This window comes from Hylaeus volcanicus, chromosome 1, assembly GCF_026283585.1.
Source record: "Hylaeus volcanicus isolate JK05 chromosome 1, UHH_iyHylVolc1.0_haploid, whole genome shotgun sequence".
Classification (NCBI taxonomy): Eukaryota; Metazoa; Arthropoda; class Insecta; order Hymenoptera; family Colletidae; genus Hylaeus; species Hylaeus volcanicus.
Window position 1 is genome coordinate 21,803,069 of NC_071976.1, and position 21,740 is coordinate 21,824,808.

General features: G+C 40.7%; 1 protein-coding gene across 2 annotated transcripts in view; it reads left to right on the plus strand.

The window, feature by feature from the left end:
• Positions 1-21,740, plus strand: part of LOC128879025 (protein madd-4) — a 291,826-nt gene that overhangs the window by 171,959 nt on the left and 98,127 nt on the right. For both annotated transcript variants that reach the window (XM_054127809.1, XM_054127816.1), the window contains exons 3-4: positions 16,698-16,750; positions 20,432-20,531. In XM_054127809.1, coding sequence (XP_053983784.1) covers positions 16,698-16,750; positions 20,432-20,531 — 153 coding nt within the window. The remainder of the gene's footprint in view (positions 1-16,697; positions 16,751-20,431; positions 20,532-21,740) is intronic.

Below are 21,740 nucleotides of genomic sequence, written 5' to 3' on the forward strand. Positions count from 1 at the left end.
GGGAACAAGTTAAATTAACCCACGGGGGATGGGGGTCGGGCGGGCTGTCTCTTTTCGTGGCTGTTTCTACGAGTCTCACTCTACTTGGTCGATCCCCGCCACCGAGCTTTTCACGGGTAAAACATCGGAAACCATTATTTAAAAGCGCGCGGGTATAATATCCGCTCCCCCGCGTTTCATTAAAATGTGGAACTCCGGCTTTTAATCAAGCAATCCGAACGGCGCGCGATATTCGATGGGAATTATGTTTTAACTGTAACCGGGTCAGCCAAACCACCGCAGGGGATGAGAAATCATTATGCTATTTAGAAATCGGTGGTCCGATCCGGCCAGGAGTTCACCTATAGTGATTTTAGGAATCCTCGATTCTTTTTGTAAAAGTTCCCTACCAATATTAATTCGTGTGCTTATGATACATTTAAAAATATGTATTAGGTTGTCCAAGATGTTCGTGTCAATTTCTAAGAAACATTCAAAAACACGTTTGAATTTTAATATATACTTATTGAATTACATAGGTGCCATTTTGTTTCACAACCTTTCCACCTTTTAAGGGATGTATGCATGTTATTTGTTTTCAACCACTTCGATATATTCAGCCCTGTACCACCTACCAAAAATCGACATGGACTTTCCGGACAACCCAATAAAATAAATATATGCAAGAGGGATGAATATAGAGTTATAGGCACCATTTTTTTTTTTTTTTTTATTTGAAAGCTTCTCTTCCAGAGAAAAAAATTTCTGTGCTCAAAGTATATTTAAAAATGTTTATTTACTGTATATTAATGAAGGTACAAGCAAATTGTCATAAATTGCAAGGGACATGTAAATGGAACGAAAAGACCCAAGAGTTTATCTTTTTAAAATACGTAGACCTGCGTGTAATTTTAGAAAAAGAGTTCCTGCTCTGACTAGTTCGAGGAAAGTGAGTTTTTAAGAAAATTAACTTTGCAGCTTGATTGCCCGTCAACTTTTATTCAACTTCTGTCTGGAAAATTTTTATTTTCGATGTCGAGGGATGTAATTAAGTCCTTTGCGTCTAGGAACCCATCAAGTACTTTTTATTTTTTAAGAGCCTCTTTCATCCTCCCGTCGCAACCAAAATATTTGTTAATTATTGCTAATAATTCTCGATAGTATTGCTAAAGATATCAATATAATAATATTAACCAACAGACGTTTACAGACGTATAAGAAACGAGCACTATTTCGTGACAACTTAAATTAGTACAGATCTAATAAAATGTATTCAGTCTATTCCTGAAGAGAACCTGAATTAACTTCGGATGACCTGAATTTCAAAACTATCAGTGAACAATCTAATAATATCAGTGAACAAAACAGAGCCGTTACATCTAACATACAGAATATTTTTAAATACGACGCTTTAATTATCCGGATAGCATTACAGGGACTCCTTTTCGCTCCAATTGTCCCCAACGAATTTCTCCCCAGATTAATTATCCGATATCAGACTCCAATCAAAGCGGAGCCTCGAAGAAGAATAATCACATCTCCGATTCCCCCGCGTCTTTGTAATCGATCTCCGCCGGGCTCGGAGTATTTTAATCGACATGGAATGATCGTCGAGAAAAAGGATAATGAAGACACGGTCGAAATCGCAGGTGGAACAGAAAGCAGCCGCGAATAATCATAAATACAAGGTGTTAATCCCGCGCTATCAGTAGCTCTGCGGACTCACAGGGCTGAGGCCCCTCGGTTTTATCGTCCCATAAAGCCTCTTGCTGGAGAATCATTCCGTATTTAACGTACGTACACCCGACTCAGACCTCCCTCCACTATCGTCCCTGTTACTGGAAGAAAATTTCTGTTTTACACCGTCACGACGACGCTCGTACCTCGACGCTCGTTAGAGCCTCCATTAGACACCGAATGGAGTCATCGACTGTGCTAGAAATTGCGCAAGCAAGGTACATGATAATTCCGAAGATTTATGTGGATTCTTAATGGGGACTCTTTTGGGAGGGAAGAGATATGTTTAATTGCTCTGTTGATCTCTCGCAGTAAATTAGAATTAATGGCGCTGGGAAACTTATCGCGAACGACATGACGTGGTTCAACTTAAGCTTTTATCATTCTTGCGGTGTGTGGATTAATATAATAGTCGTTTCTTCAGAATTTTCGTGGGACATGGTAAATTGAAATTTTAAACGATTCAGTAATGAAGAAGAGAAGAATCGAGCCAGAGACTTGTCCACAGCTGACACAAGAAGTACCAAAGCAGTGAAACAATTCTAACAAGGAGTCAGTTCGAATAATAATAAAATAATACTAATGATAAAATTGACCGACCCTCAGGACCTGTAGCTATGCTTGGTCGCAGCTACAGCACGGGTCTAGTGATCACGATACAACTAATTTTATTTGTCAATAGTAAAAGGGTACCACGTCTTCTGAATATTCTACCTGATTATTAAATATCAAAATACAAACCTAATCTAACCATCGAGGTACCCGAGCTATAAGAACACAGGTCGAAGAGAAGTATCTAAGCAAATATAAAGTATGGTGGCACCTCCACTAGAGGGACACCGCGCGTACTGCGCGTTTCTCACAAGTACTCTGTCCCACCTAACATTCATATACAGGGTGATCCGCTCGCTAGTAGACACAATGGACAACCACAACAATAACCGACCATCATTATAGACTTTATGACGATGACCCCCGAGCAGAAACATCCCTCGGCACACACATTTTCACTCATACAGCCGCTTTCGTTGCGGGGGTCACCGTCATAAAGTCTACAATGACGGTCAGTTATTGTTGTGGTTGTCTATTGTGTTTACCAGCATCCAAACATCCAGCGTCTAAGGTTGGGCCCTGATAGGTAACCTTCCTTTTCATCAACACAAAAGTAAATATAAAGCAAGGATTCAATGATTTTAATAACTTCACGAGTTGAGTGTACAATAAATATATACTCTAACCATGCCGACCAATCGTGCAGATCGCACTCGAGTCATTCGTATTGATAACGAAAGGACAGGTGACAGGATCGACCAGGCCAGCGACAGGGCGCTCGTCTCGGATGCTTTTCCAGGAACGTGATTATTGGAAACGGTTAGGAAAGTGCCTGGAGATACCGATCTGGGACTTCGATCTCGGTCCCCGTGCCTCCATTAGCAATGGACGGAGATGGAATCGGTAAGATGACGGGAGGACAAGCGTGGTTAAAGGAGCGGAGACAGCATCGAGGAGAAGAGCATCGAAGACGTACAGAGACGAGCCTCTCGCTAGCCTGCTGTTGCTTTCAATAATTTGGGAGTCTAATGCACCCCCAGGCCTGCCGTTTCTCGAAGATCGAAGAAAGACAGTCCGGGGGGATGAAAATAGCAGGATCGAAGGAGCTCAAGGTGGGAGAGGGACAGGGACAAATTGACACCTGCACGCGAGGCCCTTGGTGCGCCGAGGACGAAAAACTCGACGAGGAGGAGGAGCCTGAATAATGCAGTCGACGCGAGGATCTTCTGCTTAAAAGTCCGATCATCCGTTTTATTCCCAACGTTTCGAGCACCCGATAGGGGACCCCGATAGAGGAGCAACTAGGTGACATTAGCGCCGATCGAGCCACGGCGAACTTCGATTAAGAGACGGCCATGAAAGAATGATGGAGAAGAGTTGCTCTTGGAGTAGGATTTTCTGACATTGTGATTCATTCGTTGCCTAGATAGACTGAAGTGTGATTTTGAATGGCTTTCTGGAAAGTGCCTGGAGGAAGTGTTTCTTCCCAGTCCTTTGGATGGTTAGATTAGGTTTGTATTGTGATGTTTAATAATCAGGTAGAATATTGAGAAGAGGTGGTACCCCTTTAACGTTCTATCTTGAAAACTAATCAAAATCGGGTAAATACATCAAGAGCTCTTTCACGCGACGATACGCGTATCGCGATACGCGTATGCAGGATACCGATGGTACACATAATGTTATGGAAGCGTTCAGACGGCGATTCTCGCGAGATACAGTATCGCGATACTGATTTTCGGTATCCGCGGTTGGTCGGCCGCCGGCAACATTTTCTGCGTCGGGGCGGCCGACGAAACATTGAAATAGATGCGAGCATTCACACGACGCTGCACAGTATCGTCGAATTCGTTCACCTTCCTTATAAAAAAATTTTAGACATCCGATAATAATTGAAGAATTTACATGAATCGTTACAAAGTTCTTCGAATAAAATATGAAAAGCTCCCTTTTCTTCTCTTATATTATTAATGGGATGAACCCAATATTTTCTCTCAACTTTTCTCCTTTTAGTAGCTTTTTTATGTAGAAACCAAATGGATAAAGCTTCAATCTCATCCATTATTCCAGAAAAGTTTTCACTAACTAAGAACGCGTGTTTCTCAAGCGAGAAGATATGTTTAATTGAAAAACAAATGATCAACACCGAGCTACGAAATTAGTTGGATAGAGTATCGTATAAGTATCGATACGGGTATCGTCGTGTGAAAGAGCTCTAAGGGTCAATGAGTTCATTTTGAAAAGCACTATCGCATGATCCCCCAAAAATATATAGTTCCATTTAAAAAACGAAACTTCACCATGATAACTTTTAAATTAACAATATAACAAAAATTTCGTTTACGCCACAATATAGAGCCCATTGTATCCTGTAATTTACATATAAACAATTTTTTCGTATCATCAATAGTTATTGAATTATGCGTTTGTCACACTTTAGCGTATATTCAAGTTATGATACCCCTTTATTATTGACGAATAAAATTAGTTGTATCGCGAAAGAAATTCACAAGGTAACCAAGAGAATAAAGACTTGACATATACTAAATATTGTTCTTGCCAAAGACTTCTTTGTATTCCTCCACTACATTACTTTTATCGTTATCTTCGATTAAATTTTAGAAACGAGTACATTTCGAGTTACGACGCAGCATTTATTACACAAATGCTTCGGTATTGCAGCATTCTATTTCCGACAGTAAGCATGGCCTTGTAGTCCTCAGTCTGACACTGAAAGTATCCCCATTGTACCTCCCAACCCTTCTATGACGTACGAACCACAAAAGGAGTATAATTCCAGGCAGTTAACCGCGTCAAAAGACTCGTGCAATTCACCAGCCAAGATACAAAACCAGCGTGGTGGAAAGTTACGAAAGGTCCTGTTACTAAGATTCCACATCTACTCATTTAACCACAGCTTCCACAGACATAGGTTAATTTCTTTATTACATAACGGAACATTTATTTAAAAACATTTAGGCAAACTACTTCGATAGACGTAGATGGTACGAATACTTATGGGACTGACTGTATATGTATCTTCATCTACTTGACCCAGTTACTTACTCAACCGTCTCCCCTTATGATAAAAAAATAACCTGCCTTCCCATCAGGTAATTTGGATACAATTTCATTCTACAACCGAGTCTTCCCCACCCTCGACCATCGAGGTCTCCCCGTTTCCGCTCCCGTTTGAGGTCCGCATTATCCCCTAACCCTCTTTCAGGAAGAATGAGTCGTTAGCTTATGCGTACGGCAAATTTGCAGACCTGGTTCCTTTTCACGCCCCGATATTCCGGCACCTATTGTTATTAAAAGCAGCCCATTATCGCCGAGCGTAGCGCCAAAATTTAAATCTCTACGAAAGGGCCCCGCCGCGTTTAAACGGCTCGGTATCCGCTACCGAGGCGTTCGTTTTCAGACACCCGAGATTCATAAAGCGCTTCCGAATATCATTACGCGGATAACCGGTCTCACAAAACGTCGAACGCTCCCACCGTCCTCGAGGGCACGACGCCCGTGAGATTTATTTCCGCAGCTTACTCCTTATCCCGCTTAAGACATCAGTCTTTTTAAGCCTATTACGCGTCCCTTTTAACCCGACACCGACCGTGAACGGAGCTCCACTCTTTCGCCTCCGCGGCCGTCTTTCGGTGGGCTAACGTTATACTATATAAACTCCCGTAATCCCTTGTTACGCTCGACATCGTTATTTACCTCTGTTCAAGCCTTCCGAAAATAGTCCCGCGATCCATTAGCGCTTATTGCACCTTCGCTGCTTTGCGAATGCACGAACTCGGGGGTGGACGCAGCGGAAATGTCGAGGTCCATTTGTGCCATCCGTCGAGGAGGAATTTCAAATCGATTATCCAAGAAGTCCACCTGTGTATTGCGAGGAATGAGGATATAATTGTCACTCAATCGATATCTAATGGAGTTTTCAGGTACCCTAAGAATAAGCTAAGTTCGAGAATTTTTTTCAGATATTTATTAAAAGCAGGGAAAAATTCAAGTAGGGTATTTTATCAAATGCATGTTAATGTGTAAAAACAATTTTTTTTTATATATTCTTCTCCTAAAATAGTGGCTTCAGTACCCAAGATTTTAAAACGCTCTCTTAAAGCATCTTTTACGCGAGGTCTCAAACGGGCGAGAGGATTGAGCACACAGATTTCAACCTAGAACAAAAACCCGAACATTGTAAAAAAATACCGTTTCCTCGCAAAATGGTGCACAAACAAAAATCGATTCTTTGAATTTTCTGGAGTGGCCTTACCCCTTAGAGAACAATTCTCCAAGGGTGCCATTTTTTTCTACTCATCAAACTAGAACAATTGTATATAACATACAGATCTGTATATTCTAAGGAATCAGGGAACAATAATCATTGAGTGAACATGTGATGCGAAGTCTGTAATAAACACACAGAAAGGACAATATTTACAGATGGCCATTTTAGATACTCTCTAAAGTAGAATAATTTTCATATTATTTTCCTATCGTACTAAGTCTACTTCCAAAAATCACCGAAAGCCCCATGTTTACAATTCAACGCATCCACGTTAAGCCGTTTCTGAAACAACCACTTCGATTCAAGTTTTAAATTTCATTCGGAGAACGACGTCTCGATATTCGAAATTATTTTCTGTTTGAAAAGCAACACGCGCACGTCGTTTAACGTCTCTTCCCAGCGATTTTGGCGTTGGTGAAAAAAGCAACCGTAGAAATAACGAGTTAAAGCGTGTCGCGCTTCAAATATTTGCCCTCGCGCTCCACTCGGTCGCCGGGCTAGAAATTTCATTGCCGTCGACAGATTATCGTCGTCCTGGAGCAAGCACACGCGTTCTGTGGCCAATATAAATATTTTACAATCACCGTGGTCGCAAGAAACCTTCGAAGCCGCGTTCCCTAATACCACTTCGCAATTTTTCGGCCCGTGCGCATCCCCCGCAAGCCTCCCTAAGCTTCTTTGCGCGCCACGGCGCGTGAAAAAGCAGAAAATATTGGCATAAACGTTTTAAAGCTGGCGTCTTAGGCTGGTGTCTTAAGTTTGGATATAAACAGGTCCAAAAACGCCAAATACGAACAACGAATTAAAAAGTTAATTTTTTAGGCTCATCGTGAGTGGGTGATGTATTATTTCAGTGTCGAATATGAGAAATTTACGGATCCGTAATATATTAACTCTTTGCACTCGAAGCCTTTTTTTCTGGTATCTACCAGCAACTCGAGATGTTTCTTAACATTCTATTGCTATGAGTTCTAAGCTATCGAGATTTTAGAATAAGGTCACTTTTACCTCACCGACAATCATTTTATTGATACGTCGAGAGCTCCAAAGAAATTGAACCTAAAAACTTTGGGTATTGTAGATTTGCTCCGTGAAACCTAATGGTGACTGAGAGTCACCTCTCGAGTGCAAAGGGTTAAATTAATAACATATTTATGCTTTTTTAACGGATCTGTATGTTTGTAACACATCCGTAAATTTATAATGTACTACTCGTACATTTATGATAAATTTAACACTCTTATAAAAGCAGCCCACAAGGAATTTAACATCGAATGAAATATATGAATACAAAAATTAGAAAATGTTTCTATAGAGACTAGAGGCTAAAAACCACCACTTCTAACCAATTTATGCATTTCTATCAAATTTACAAATTCATAATACGTTTACGAACTTTACTAATGTATGAAAAATGGCCACCTCGAAGATACCACCTCCGCAACCCTCTTAACCACGGCTACGCAGGACCATTGAATAATGAATACCAGCCCAAAAGCATCGAAGCGCAACGAGCCACTCGCACCCCTCGAAATAACACCAAGACGAGAACAACTCTCTGAAGGGGGTGAACTCGTCGCGTTGCTTCGAAACACACGGTATATCGCACGACGCAATTCAATGGGTGAATAATTGAATATGCTTGAATGAGTAATTGTCGTAGAACGAGTCTATCCATTTTAATCAGGTAGAAAAGGCGGGTTGCATAAAGAAGAGATTAGAGGAACGAGGGATAAGGGATGCGTGCAAAGAACATTCGCGAAGTGCCAACTCCCACTTTTGTCAATTTTGTTAAGTAGTTTCGAACTTACAGAGCACCCAAAATTAACGGAAACTTTGAAATGGAGCTTCAACCCTTACGCTTTAATCATCGCCTCTAAAAAAAATTCATATGGCTTAACTTTGATCTACAAGCCAACAAAGTCACATCAAAATCAAGAAGAGGAGGCACTGGACCTTGTAAAAAGGAAATTCCTACTTTTGTATCAAAAGATCACACGATCTCTATTGTGTCTTGAAACTGAAATAACCGTGAAATAAGGTAACATGTTATCTGAAATAACATTTCGAAGCTGCCCCGGTCAGTTAGCGAGAAAAGTATGAGAGCAGAAATTTTTAAAAATACATTTTTCTAACCTTTCGATGTGGAACAAGTGAATTAGAAAAACATTACGTTTCTGTACATCGACCACTGAAAAAAGAATCAGCAGAGTAATCGTTACGGTATACAAATTTTTCCAGCCGTCCTTGTTGGTATATTTTGGTCGCGATGTTTCCAAACACCCAGCACGAACCAACCCCTAAACAAAAAATCGATCATTAAAGGGATGATAATACCGCGTCAGAACACCATTCGAGGGGAGGTAGCGTTGACAAAGACGGAACGGCAATTAAAAACGCAGCCTCGCGCGTTACCGAAACGAAAATGGATGGCGCGGCAAGGGAAGGATGCGAAACATCGACGGGATGGGATTTCTCGCGAAAAGACAGAAGGGGGTTCCTTAGAAGGTGCCGTTAGGAACTCTAGTTTGGTTGGCAGTGGAGTTTGAATAATGCAGACTTGCAAGCCTGCTTAAAAGTGATCGGTCCAACCACCCACCCCCTCGCAGCCCTCACGGTTCCCTTTAGAATCCTACTTCCAGTTCGTCTAAGAGTACGAACTAAGATTGATTTTAGATTGGGTGGGAATTGGGAATAGCTGGCCCGTTACTCTCCGACAACACGCTTCCCCCTGCCACCACCCCCTTTTACTCTTTCCCTCTTCCAAACCCCTTCTTTCCACTTCTATGCTTTTATCTCCCCGCTGCTTGATTTTATTAAAGTTCGCCGCAGTGGCCGTCGGTTCTTGTATGCATGTAAATTGGTGGAATGCCTTGAAAGCGGCCGTGAATGCGTGAAATCATTTTCGCTAAGAGATACCGGCGAGAAAGTGAAGAGCAAAGTACACCAAACCATCCAGCTGCGTGAGGGGTTTAACGTCGGTTTCCGTAGGATTTGAATTACGTTTAACGCGATATTTTAGTTGAAATTATATCCGAGTAATAATTGCGGCCACGGGGTGACGGAATTTAATATCGTATCAGCGAGAGGAGACAGCTGGAAATTCGCGGTGGCTCGGTTCACGGGGGAAATTGAACATTTAAATATACATTTTCTCGTATTCGTATGATAGTTTAGTTACGGGATTATTCTAATGCCGAGACACGGGATATAATAGTAGCACTTCCACGGACGCGGGTGAGGTTAATTGTTCGCGGCGGACGGCGGGGATGAAAAATTGGGGGAAAGTTGTTGGACACATGATAACAAGTTTCATTTTAGAGTGCAACACTCTCCGAGGTATCAAAAACTGGGAATAAAATATTTTTTAACAAGGGATTCTTCGTGGCAATACGAGTAAGTTATTACTAGACAGTGGATCTTTATCCATTTATGGGAAATTTGAATGTGCAAGAACCTACAAAATACAAACAATATGCAAGAGTATAATAAAGATTGAAAGTAAAGTTCATGTTATAATATTTGCAGAATAAAATAAATTCCTAGGTTCAATTTTTGTAGGCACGTACGCGAAGATTTTATTTTGCATAAAGATCCGCAGTCTAGTTATTACTGTTGAAGTAAAAGCATGTTGGGGCGAGATTTAAGAAAAATAACTTCCAGATGTTAGGGATATTTTAAGCAGACTCTAAATTTTAAAAGAAAGTTAACGCTATTGGAACACGAATACCTTTGAAAAACAATGTTTAAATATGTATCTGAAAAACGATGATTTAATTCTACTCCAGAGGGTCGGCCAAACTTTCCCATTATTATAAAAGTCCGTGGGAAGTTCGAGAAACATTGCATCGGAGCCAGGGGGGCTTCTTAAACCGTGGGACTCCTCAGGGGATCGCGTTAACATTATTCAGAGTTCCAGAGAAATTTTGAAGACCATAAAATATCTTCCTTGTGTTATTTTTAAACATTAAACCGTTGCACCTGCATAAAAAATACAATACTGCAAAGAATACAATATTGTTCGTATCTAAATTCCCATTTTATTTTCACACCACTACTTCGCACATAGAAAATTTAATTTTGAACAATCAGATGTTTCACACAAACTGGAAAATTCATTTCACTAATTTCACTATGTGACGTTTCAAAAAATTATCGAGTTCGAATCTCGATAGTGACTTTCCAAAGAAGGCACCACCAACAAAAAATTGCTTCCATCGCTTATCAACCCCCGTGTCGATAAGAAATCAACAAAAATCATCCATATCCGGCATCTTTCCCAGTTTCCATTGGCAAATCTTGGCCCGTCGCGCGATCGTCGATTTATGCGAGTATGGGCTCGAAACTGAAAGCGATTCTTATCGGGGACGCACACGTCGCAGCTACGCTATCACCTCGAGGCGCGAATCTCTCGCAAATTGGCAACGAAAGAGGACCAAGCGCAAGGGATGAGTGGGAGGATAGAGACAGAAGATAGGATTGGCAGATAGCGCGAGCGAAAGAGACGGAGACAGACGAGCGGAGAGGACAGGCCAATAGGCCGATAGGCGATCTCTCATTCCGCAATGCGGGCTTTTGCACTGCCCTATACAGGGTACGGCGGCGATCGTAGCATAACCCAAAAGAAGGTGACTCCTGATGCCAGTCGAAAATTTGAAATCGAAATTTTTGTATGAAAGACTCCCTTTTTTGGAGGAAATTTATTTTAAAAACTCGACTGAAGTTAAGGTGTCAGAGACTGTACTTGTACTTGATTTAGAAGTTATAAACAATGATTGCAGTACGATAGTGTTTGTTTTTCATTCCTCTCGAGGCCTTCTAGGCACCAGTTTCTTGTAACGAAGTTGCAAGGAGGAAGACCATGTCGAGAAGTTGAAGGTAAATCCTTCATTGAATGGAAAAGCATCCATAAGATATCAATTCATCGTCGAACGAAAGTAATCGATACACGAGTGGATTTCGAATGAAAGTACAACGAAACTTGTGTGCAATAAAATTTAAATTAGTAATAAATTCTAAAAGAATGAATAGATTCGAAACTTTTAGTAGCATGGTAGTAAACTATTTTTGGTAGTAAACTATTTTTGGTAGTAAACAGTGAGAACAATATCAAGGAGTTAGATGTGTAAAAATAAATATGGCTTCTAAGGTATCTAGTGTCGACTGTCCCCAGTCTATAATAACGCTTGTGCTCGCGTTTGAAATAGATACGTCTAACTATTCTTAGTACGTTCGTCGTAAATGGTTCAATTACATTAGCTGATGAAATGGACCATTCTTATGATGAGAATTCTCGATGATTCTTTCGGAAAGCATGTTTCTCATTTTAACTCTTTTAAAGGTTATACTGTTCAGGCTCTGTGCTCAATATCTCAGTGATATGAAATTATTAAGTTCTTTAAATAGCGAAAATGACATGGAATTTCGTTTCGTTTTTAGCGCTCTCTAGTCTCCTTAGAAGTTGCTTATATAAAAATAGCGTGATTTATAGATTTATGATGAAATTCAAAAAATTATAAATTAATAGATCGATTGAAATTTAGTGTACTTTTGGTACAGTTGTACTGTTGACCAGTTGTTCGATTACACGAGCTGACGAAATGGACTATCTGTTTGATGCTACGTTCTCTTGGAAAGTATGTCTCATACTTCAAGATGTCTTTCCAGATCTCCCCACGAAGATTTCTATCAGATTTTCCTGAGTACCCTGCTCTCGAGAGATTCTCTCTTAAAATGATTGGAAAGCATAATGTTCGGAGACGATATGGGGAGGATTTAGTTTGATTTTTTGTTATCTACCATCTGGGTTCTTCAAAGGATTATGTATTCGGGATGACATTACCTCGCATTAAAAATACCGTTCCAAATATTTTCGCCTGTAACAGCTCTCATATCGAATAGACATCTCAATTATTATAAAATATAGTCGAACAATCGTTTCAATAAATTCAATATTTTATATTAAGAGAAAAAAGCAATGCACACAAAGCTTAAAGAAATGAACTGATCATACCTCCAAGAAATGTTATTCATTTGTTAGTTAAAGATTGCTAGGATTTGACATGTCATGGAAAAGAGAGATCAATGGAAAGAAGAACGAGGCTCCGCCACTCGTTTCTTGAATCAGCGATTCGAGAAGCGAGAGAACATCCCTGTGAACTTTTAACAAATGAGCGTCGCACGTGCTTGTTTCGTGCCTTTTTAATGAACCAACTCTCTCCCAGCGAATGCTAAAGCGCCCACGTATCCGTGGCCGATGTCGCCGCGTTACCTCGTTACATCCTACAAAAGTTCCGTCCAGCGACACGAGCTTTCGCGAAATAACCGCCCGAGAAGATAAACGAGGCGGTGGTTTTCAAAACCGCGCGCATTCGACGCGTTTTTCCACCGTTGAAACGACGAAATCGATGGTCCAACGACGATCGTTCCTGGACGCGATCAGGAACAGGCAAAATTTTGGTTTTTGTAGGTTTAGTTTAATTTTACAGATAACGAATCACGAAGTATCTATTCGTGACGTTTGTTCGATTGAATGGGTAAATTTTTATTTGATGTAAAATGTTTGATTGCGTGGGACAAATTTTTGTATTTTTATTTAGCGAGTACAGATGAACAGGTTTCATTTTGTTATTTATTTAAAATTGTTAGGTAGATATGGATTTTGCCTATGATTGAAATGGAACACTCCGAGCGATGGCATTCGCGCAAAAATCAAATGACCAGTAGGTTTCAGTGTATGCAATTTTGAATAATTTTAGTTGAATTCAAAACAAACATTTATTTATTAGACAGATTTATAATATAGTAGCATAGAAGAAATAGAATCATATATGTATACTCGCGAGCCATTCCTCATACCCAGGACTTCTTAAACATTTTTCATTCACGACCCCATTTATGATTGTGATTTTTTTCGCAACACAAAAAATATAAAATGAAGATATGTAAATATTTTGTGATGATTTATCGATTAAGTAATAATATGTGTAAATATAAAATTAAAAATTGTATTTATTATGGGTACAAAAATTATATACCCTATTTGTCATCAAAACTGCATTCCAAGCTACCTAACCGATATTTCATCAACATTTGTTCCCAACAATCTCACTCTGGTGTCTTCTAACTCTCTTCCTATTAATCGTCCCCTGGATACATCTCTCCGCGCCACAATGAAACGCCACGTGTGCCCTGTTCCGAAACTATTTGTCGTTGTGTGTAAGTACCTGAGACTTATGGTACTCACAATCCCAGGGTGGCTGTACGAGACAATTTCTGAAGCACTGCAAGCTCCAGCTATCCCAGACCAGTAATTCTGGAATTTTAGGGTGAGGACAAGGAATCCGACAATGACATGGGTAGCTCTGTCGGCAAATTGTTGTCCAACCAGGAAAGATTTGGGTGTCTAATACTGTCTCAACAATCCTACCAAATTTTTCCATTTTCAAAAAACAAAGCCTAAAGATGGTCAACACTGTCAAAATCTAAATATTAAGGAATGAATACTGATCGATTCTTATCAATACTCACCCTAACATTAATTCATTAATGAAACTTCAACTTTGATCTTATAAAACCTTCAAGTCACGCCACTTCCATGTCACGTTCCATCCAAACGCCAAAACGTTCCTAAACTCTTTGAATTTTACATTAAAAGTGTACCAGTCTTCAAAAATCCATTAATAATCAATCTTTTCGCTCGAAATTCCTCAATTTGCACCATAATGATACGATTAACTGTAAACCGCGCAAAACGTGAAAGAAAGAGGGTGGATACGATCGAAGGGATGGGTTGGCGAGCCCCGAGCGCCCGAAAATAAATTTCACCGTGGGAGTTCATGAAAAGCACCAACGGCCATTAACGTTACTCCCGATCACTTTTGCTCCCATCTATTCCAGCTACGTTTTTTTGTTCTCCAACTTCCATTCCTCTGTATTTTTTTCGCTGCATTTTCGACCCGTCGCGTCGTTTCGCAACCCTCACGCCATTTTCGTCTTTCCATCGCTCGATTCTCTTTCATGGTTTGCTCGTTCCCCTTGAATCTCTCCCACCCTCCATTCCTATTCGAGTAATCGGATAAAAAGGATTAATTGCCAACCTCTTTCGACGGAAAACCGATACAATAGCTCATTATCAGGCAGCCTTGGGTAAAGAGAATGAACGATCCAAGGTAAAGTCGTTGGGAAGAAATTCCATATTTTATTCCGACCATCCTTCGCTCCGCTACCATTGGAACGACGACGGTGTTAACGATTCTGCGTGGATTTAGTGGATTGTAAATTTTAATAGTCGTACCGGGAGAACCGTGTCCGTTAATTGGAGGTAGCCGGACCTTCTTTGTCGGAACCGGGTTTAACGTAATTTGTCGGCAAACTATGCACTACCGCCCCGCGCTGGAGTTTTGAAACATTTTACTTCCGTGGTTGTAATCGAATCGGGGGCGATGATGCAGGGAAATATGCTTCTGCGTGATTATGATGCATCGACGTGTCGTAAAATTGCGCTGATGATGATCCATACGCGTTGAAATAAAAGTTTCAGGGGCTGAACAAACGCGTAAATTGATTTAAATAGTTTAATACTAAAGGGATATCCCAATTGATCTAACACGTTTCTAGATTATTTACAGCTGAGGATGATCATTCGTAACTAACATTGTTTTAAATAACCCAACAAAATAATACAATATATTAGTCTTCAATTAACAAGTTTGGATACATAAGAGAGCGTGACGAATACTTTTTTCGAGCACGAACAAAATTAAGGTCCAACTATTTTTTGTGTAAAAGTTTAGAATTGCAATTGAAATTCTTTTTACATTATACATACATAACGAAATGAAAATATCGATAGCTCTTCCCAAACTATCAGTACATTGCTACACTAACCAAAAACAACATAAAAAATTTGATCCATATGAAAATAGCGTACCTATAGAATATCTATTTATTTACCTATTTTTTAAATTATTAATAACGATTTTACCCTATGAAACGCAGCTGTAGAAAAACAACCGAACCGAGATGATCCTCCGGAGGATCCATCAAGCGACGGGATTAATTCGTCGAGCGCTTCATCAATCTTTCCAGTTTATTTCTATGGATTCTTGAATGTTGGCCGAGCGGCGCCGGTGGCACCCCTCGGCGTCGCGAAAAATCCAGCCAGGAATTCAGCCCGACGTGTCTGGAGCCGACTGGCAAAAGTGAATTTTCGAAATCCGCTCAGTTCGACCGCGAACGTGTCGAGCATTTCAGGTTCTGGAGGGGCGCCGAAATTTTTATCACGTCTCGCGGCGAACTTATTGCTAGGAGAGGGATATCGATGTGCGAGCCCCGAACCTCCCACGTTCTGCCCTACGAACGAGATTTCTCTGTTTCCGTATCGCGCAGGGCTGCTAAATACTTTGATATATCGACGTTCGTACGACTGCACTTTTATCGACGAGTTTCGCTACCTACCGTACTTCCAAATATATGTCTGCAAATCTATAATACTAAGAGTCTCCATCTTAATCCATGAAATTATAATAAGATTTCGTGGTGTGATGGTACAAGGTTAGTCTTTAGATAGTCTCTAAGTTAATCCTTTCATTTTGGATCGTCCTAATTTAAATATTTTTATTTATATTTAAATATTCTTTTATATTCTAAACATTCTATACCTTATAATCTGTAACATTTTTACTGTCGCCCATTATATTACTTTTTTCGAATTTTTATCTGAATAGTCATCGAATCAGGAAACGGTGGAAGTTGCGAGACGTCCATTCGTAAATCCACGCCGGCAACGAATTGTTTAACAAGCCCATCCGCACGGTAAACACGAAATTTCTCTCGTTACACAGACAAATTGTCCAACAATTTCATGGGGCACAGGTTCAATTACCTTTCGAATATTTCTCCTCCGTTGCGGGGTTTTCCCAAATTTATTCGCTCTGCGGATTCTCCAATTTCGTTAAAAGTAGCGTCAAACCGACGGGGCGGCACCGCAAATACTATCTCTGATTAATTCACCCGCGCAGGATAATTGAATGTCCGAATTTTTGCGCCGCGTCGTGATAAACACACCCCTGTTACGGGGTGGACAGCGTTTTATTTATTCAATTTAATCGCATGACAAATTGTTTTCTGGTTTCAGAGCGTAGCGTGGGGCGAATGGTCGCCTTGGTCCAAGTGGTCCAGCTGCACCAAGTGAGTACATCATATTTTCCTATTAACAGTTCATTGTTTTAACAAATGAGGAACAATCTAGACGGAATAATTTCTTCTGACGCTGCTATTTTATCATAAGCAGCAATCTACTGCAGTTTCAGTGTTCTTAGTAGGACGATTAAAAAAGATAGGAAAATAATAACTTCAATATGATAATACATGTATATTACATATTTATATTATATTCGATTAGTATTATGCTACTATTAATTTTGTGATATCATTCGACAATATTCGAAAACACAATTCATAATGAAATTAAAAAATGAATACAGAATAACTAAATTTTCGACGTCCATAAGTACATATAATTCATAAAGTGCCCCAATTAATCTTTAATATTTCTTAATAATCTATTTCTTTAATTCTTACCCTTGAACTGTACTTATACTGCCATGAACATTTTTCCTCTTAGTACTTTAACCCAACAAAAATTCCTATAGGACACAATCATCCTTCAATATTGTTCTAATGTTTATTTAAAGAATTAGCAGTTCGAGTGAAAGATCGATCCATGAAGCGTACCACCCTTTCAAGCGTTCAAAGTGTATATAAGCCCCTAACCGATGGTCTTTCGGTCGCGGATAGCAGTTCGATACCACGATATCCAGCTTGCGGGGTCGTTTCGCACCGTCTAATATCGAGTCGCGGCGCCTGTACACCGACGGAATGTTAAGCGTTTCAGAACTCATTTCGGTAGCGGCGAGTTCCGTTCGCGGCCAGCTCGTTTTTCAGCTGGTCAGAAACGGCGCAGACTGCGCCAGCAAATAATTTATAACGCTTACTTCTGGTGAACTGCACTCGCTCCCTCTTCCGCCCCCCTGGAGAAGCTTATTGTATGATGTACGGGCCCGTACATTCGACTTCCGCCCCCCACCGACCTGTAAATCTTCGTTCCCCGTTCGTTCGATACAATTATTAACACTTTTTTCCGGTTACCGCGGCCAACGTCGTCGATTTACGGTCGCTGCATTAGAAATTTGCTCCACCAAAAGTCGCGCAACGGCGTCTGAATTCGTTCCTGACGGCATAAAAATATTAGCCGCGAAGATTTCCGCGTCTTCTCGCAGCGGTGTTCGATCCTCTGTGCAGGAGAGCATTCTTACCGGCAAATGGGAAAATAAGGTGGCTGTTGAGGAATTCAACAAGGCGGCTTTTAAAGTATAAAATGAGACATAAATTTCCAGTCTTTATTGCGAGCTTTATACAAGCTTGCTTTATTAAGCAAGCTTTATTAAGCTACGCTTGCCTCTTGGGATGACGAGGGCATTTTCAAGCTCCGTAACAATTTGTTACCTCGCGGGATTACTATGTTGCGAGACTCACAACGGGAAGGATGGTTTGTTTACTTGTGAATTTTATATGAAACGTTACAGATCTCTAGAATGAGCTTATCCCAAGGTAATAATGTAAACCTTTTGATAAGTATATTAAAACATTTTTTTGATAATAAGGAACATAAATTGGAGGTATTCGCTTTGTCCAATTCTTCTGCTAATTTTCACGAAAGAAATTTCATCTTATAATATAATTTACGAACTTATAACATACAGAGTGTCCCAGAATGAGTGAAAGAACGAAAGAAGAAAGAGACGATTCTGAACCACAATTTCCTTTGCAAAAATGTCGGATGGTCCTTTCTTTTTGAATTATTAAGGAAAATCATCGACCAATCACAGCGCCCGAGTAGCTCAAGCTCAGCCACGAGAGCGTAGGCTCTAGCCAGGATTGGATGACTACGCCACGACCTGGTTCGCGCTAGCTGAGCGCGCGCTACTCAGGCGCTGTAATTGGTCGGTGATTTTTCATTATTAATTCAAAAACGGAGCACCATTCGACATTTTTGCAAAGGAAATTGTGATCAGCTATCCCCCATTTCCAATTCTTACACTAATTCTGGGACACCCTGTATAAATTAGAATAAACTTCTCTTGTCCTAATGCTCATTATCGAGCGAAATTAGAATTTTTTAAAACTAGACGAATGTTATCGTCAACGAACTATATGCTTTGCTTCTTCAGGTGTCGTGGAACTAGTTTATCGCGAAACTACCCTAGCAACCTCCAGTGTCGGAGATGTTACTTCAATATTTTCCCACGCGTACTATTTCACTGAAATCAGTTAATTAATTTCGCTGAGCCGAACGAATTCCGGCCCACCGTGAAAATCCCGAATTCAAATTCGAGCGTAGACGGGAACCGAATTGAAACTTTCGCAAGATTTCGTTAACTTTAACGTACTCCCCGAAGTGGGGTGGGGAGAGGGGGAGGTGCACGAATGTTGTTCGCTATCAAATAAGCCAGAGTTTGTTCGGGGATTTAATAAATTCGCCTGTGGTAATTAGAAACGACGTTCATTCGACACGTAAAAGACGACTCGGAGATTTTCAGCGAGCGGCGTTGTTGAAATTGCGCGGCATTATTAACCCAACGTAGACAATTTTCGACAGCTACGGCATTATTTTCGTAAATTCCCTGGTTGCCAGTTCCTGATTGGATCATGTTTCTAGACTACGTTTAAAAATCAGCCAACCGTAAAGAAGATCAAGAAGCCAGATCTTCCGATTATATTTTCGCAACAGGACGTTATCAGTCATCGTTAACTAGATTTAATTTGGAAATCGAGACAAGTGGAAGCGTCGAACGAAATTTTATGCCATCGACCAATGTTTTCGAAAACCTGGCGCCTTTGAAGGCAACTTCGTACAAACGTTCCGTTTGTCGTCGACTCGAGGATCCTCTTCGTTTAGTCGACGCTCTTCGTTATGCATGTTCTCTGTATTACATTGCTTTTAAATATTAAAGCACGCCGCGTCTGAAACAAATTTTAACCGGCTACGTCACTGCTTGGGAACTACCCAGCTCCGTGTACCGAAAGTACGAGTGCCACTTAAACTCTCGTACCGAGTCGTTCGCGATCAAGAAAACTCGTGCAACGAACTTCCCTCGGGGCCTCGAATTTCCTTCTAATTTCCCGCTGCTCTTTTACCGCCGCGATGATTTCTCGGGGAAAGCACTTGGCGAGAATCAATTGGTCGCTAAAAAAAAAAAGGCTCGAGGTGCTGACGTCACGAACTCGATTTACGGATGGTGATCACTAGGGTTTAAGGGTTATCTCGGAAATCGACAGAGTTCAGAGATTTTGAGGGTTACGACTGTTCAGTTGTTCTGAAAATTGTAAGGATTCGAGGATTCTGAAAGTCCCAGTGGTTCGCGATTCAATGATTCAGGTTTTTCAATCAGAAAAGTCCAGGAATTTTAAAAATGACAAAAGTTAAAAGATTCCAGATATCGCAATAATTCAGGAATTTTGAAAATTGCACGATTTCAGAGATTTTTAAGATCACAAACGATCAGAAATTCAAGAAATTCGAAAGATTCGAAAACTCTAGAGTGAAAGCCTTATTATTCTAACAACTGAGTAACGTGACATTTCTGTTGTACGCTGTCCTAATTTTTAATACTTAAATTTTCGCGAATGCAGTTCGTACGCCTGCTATTAAAATCCTCGCTAATGGAAAGGAATTCATGTCCGAGAATTTTTTTTCTCCTGCTGCGCGAACACGCGTTCGCGAAACTCTGTGTCAGAAATTTCACGTATGCTCCTTGTTAGTGCACAGTTTATTGTTTTTTTTTTAATTATACTCATGCCACTTCGCAGGAGCTGCGGCGGCGGAATTTCTCGACAGCAGAGGCGGTGCAGGAAGAAGCCTTGCAAAGGTAGACCGTGGAGCACGAAATACAAGATCTGCAGTCCCGAGGTGAGTCTCAAAGTGACCGTCAGAATTTCTAATTACATATATTCTCAAAAGTGAAATATCTCTGTCCCACGAAAATTCGTTTATGGTATCGTCATCGTGCATCAAGGTCTCTCAGAGAATGTCGAGCACTTTAGGGACACCTTGCTTTTTGCTTATTATTAAACTCTTCGTTCGATAGAATAATATTAACACATATTATTAATTAAGAGAGAAGACGATACAAATGTACAAGATATACTTTTTTAATTGGCGAAGTATAGGTTGCTTGAGTTTTTATTGTTCGCTTCATTTAGTATTAAAGTTAAGGAAAAATTACACTTCTGGAGTTTGGAACTAAAGATGTCTTGAATTAAAACTGTAATTTATTTAACGCACTATCCAGACCTTTCCTGAGCAGTAACGCGCTTCTAGACATGCGTAACTATTTGCACCCAAAGAAAAAAATTCTACAGTGAAAAACAATGAGTAATAATTTCAAAAGCAACACAATACTTTGACCACCCCCAGTTTCTCTCCGACAAAATCGTCCTCAGCTCAATCATAAATCATCACGCGCGAAGTTCCAGTTCTCCGGCAGTTACTACGTCCCCAAAAATAAGGTTTCAAAACGCGCAATATTTTCTGGGCCACCTTCATGCATTACTGTCGCGAATTCGCTCGGGCCACGCCGCAATCCAGGATTGAATGTCGGTGTAACTAGGTGTCTCGGCCCGAGAAAAGAACAAACCTCAAGATCCGTGGAACGGTAAGGGAATAACCAGTGAACTTGGTGTACACCCGAAATTGAATTATTCCGCTGAAAGCAGCGTCCTTATCAATATAATTCTATTCGCCTGGCGCAATGGAAGACGGAGTGGCCTATAGGAAACGCCGGGACGAGAGATAGAACTGTGGAGCAGTGGCGCCCGTGTTTACCGCTATCCTTTATCACGAATGGAGCGTACGGCAAGCAAGTTGTCACGCGAAGAGAGAAACACGACGACGAAACGACGTGTCCTCCTCCCGTTAACCCTCTTCACCACCCGCCCGCTCGTCCTGGCAACGCGTACATCCACGTGATTATAACGGCACCCTGGGTTTGAGTAACTGGAGGAAATTTGCGGTTCGCGACAAACAACGAAACGAAGTTAACTCCGTCGTTTAACAGGCAACTTTTGAAGCCGCCTCGCAGTATTCGCATCCGCGATAGCCGTTCTCGACCCGCTTCGT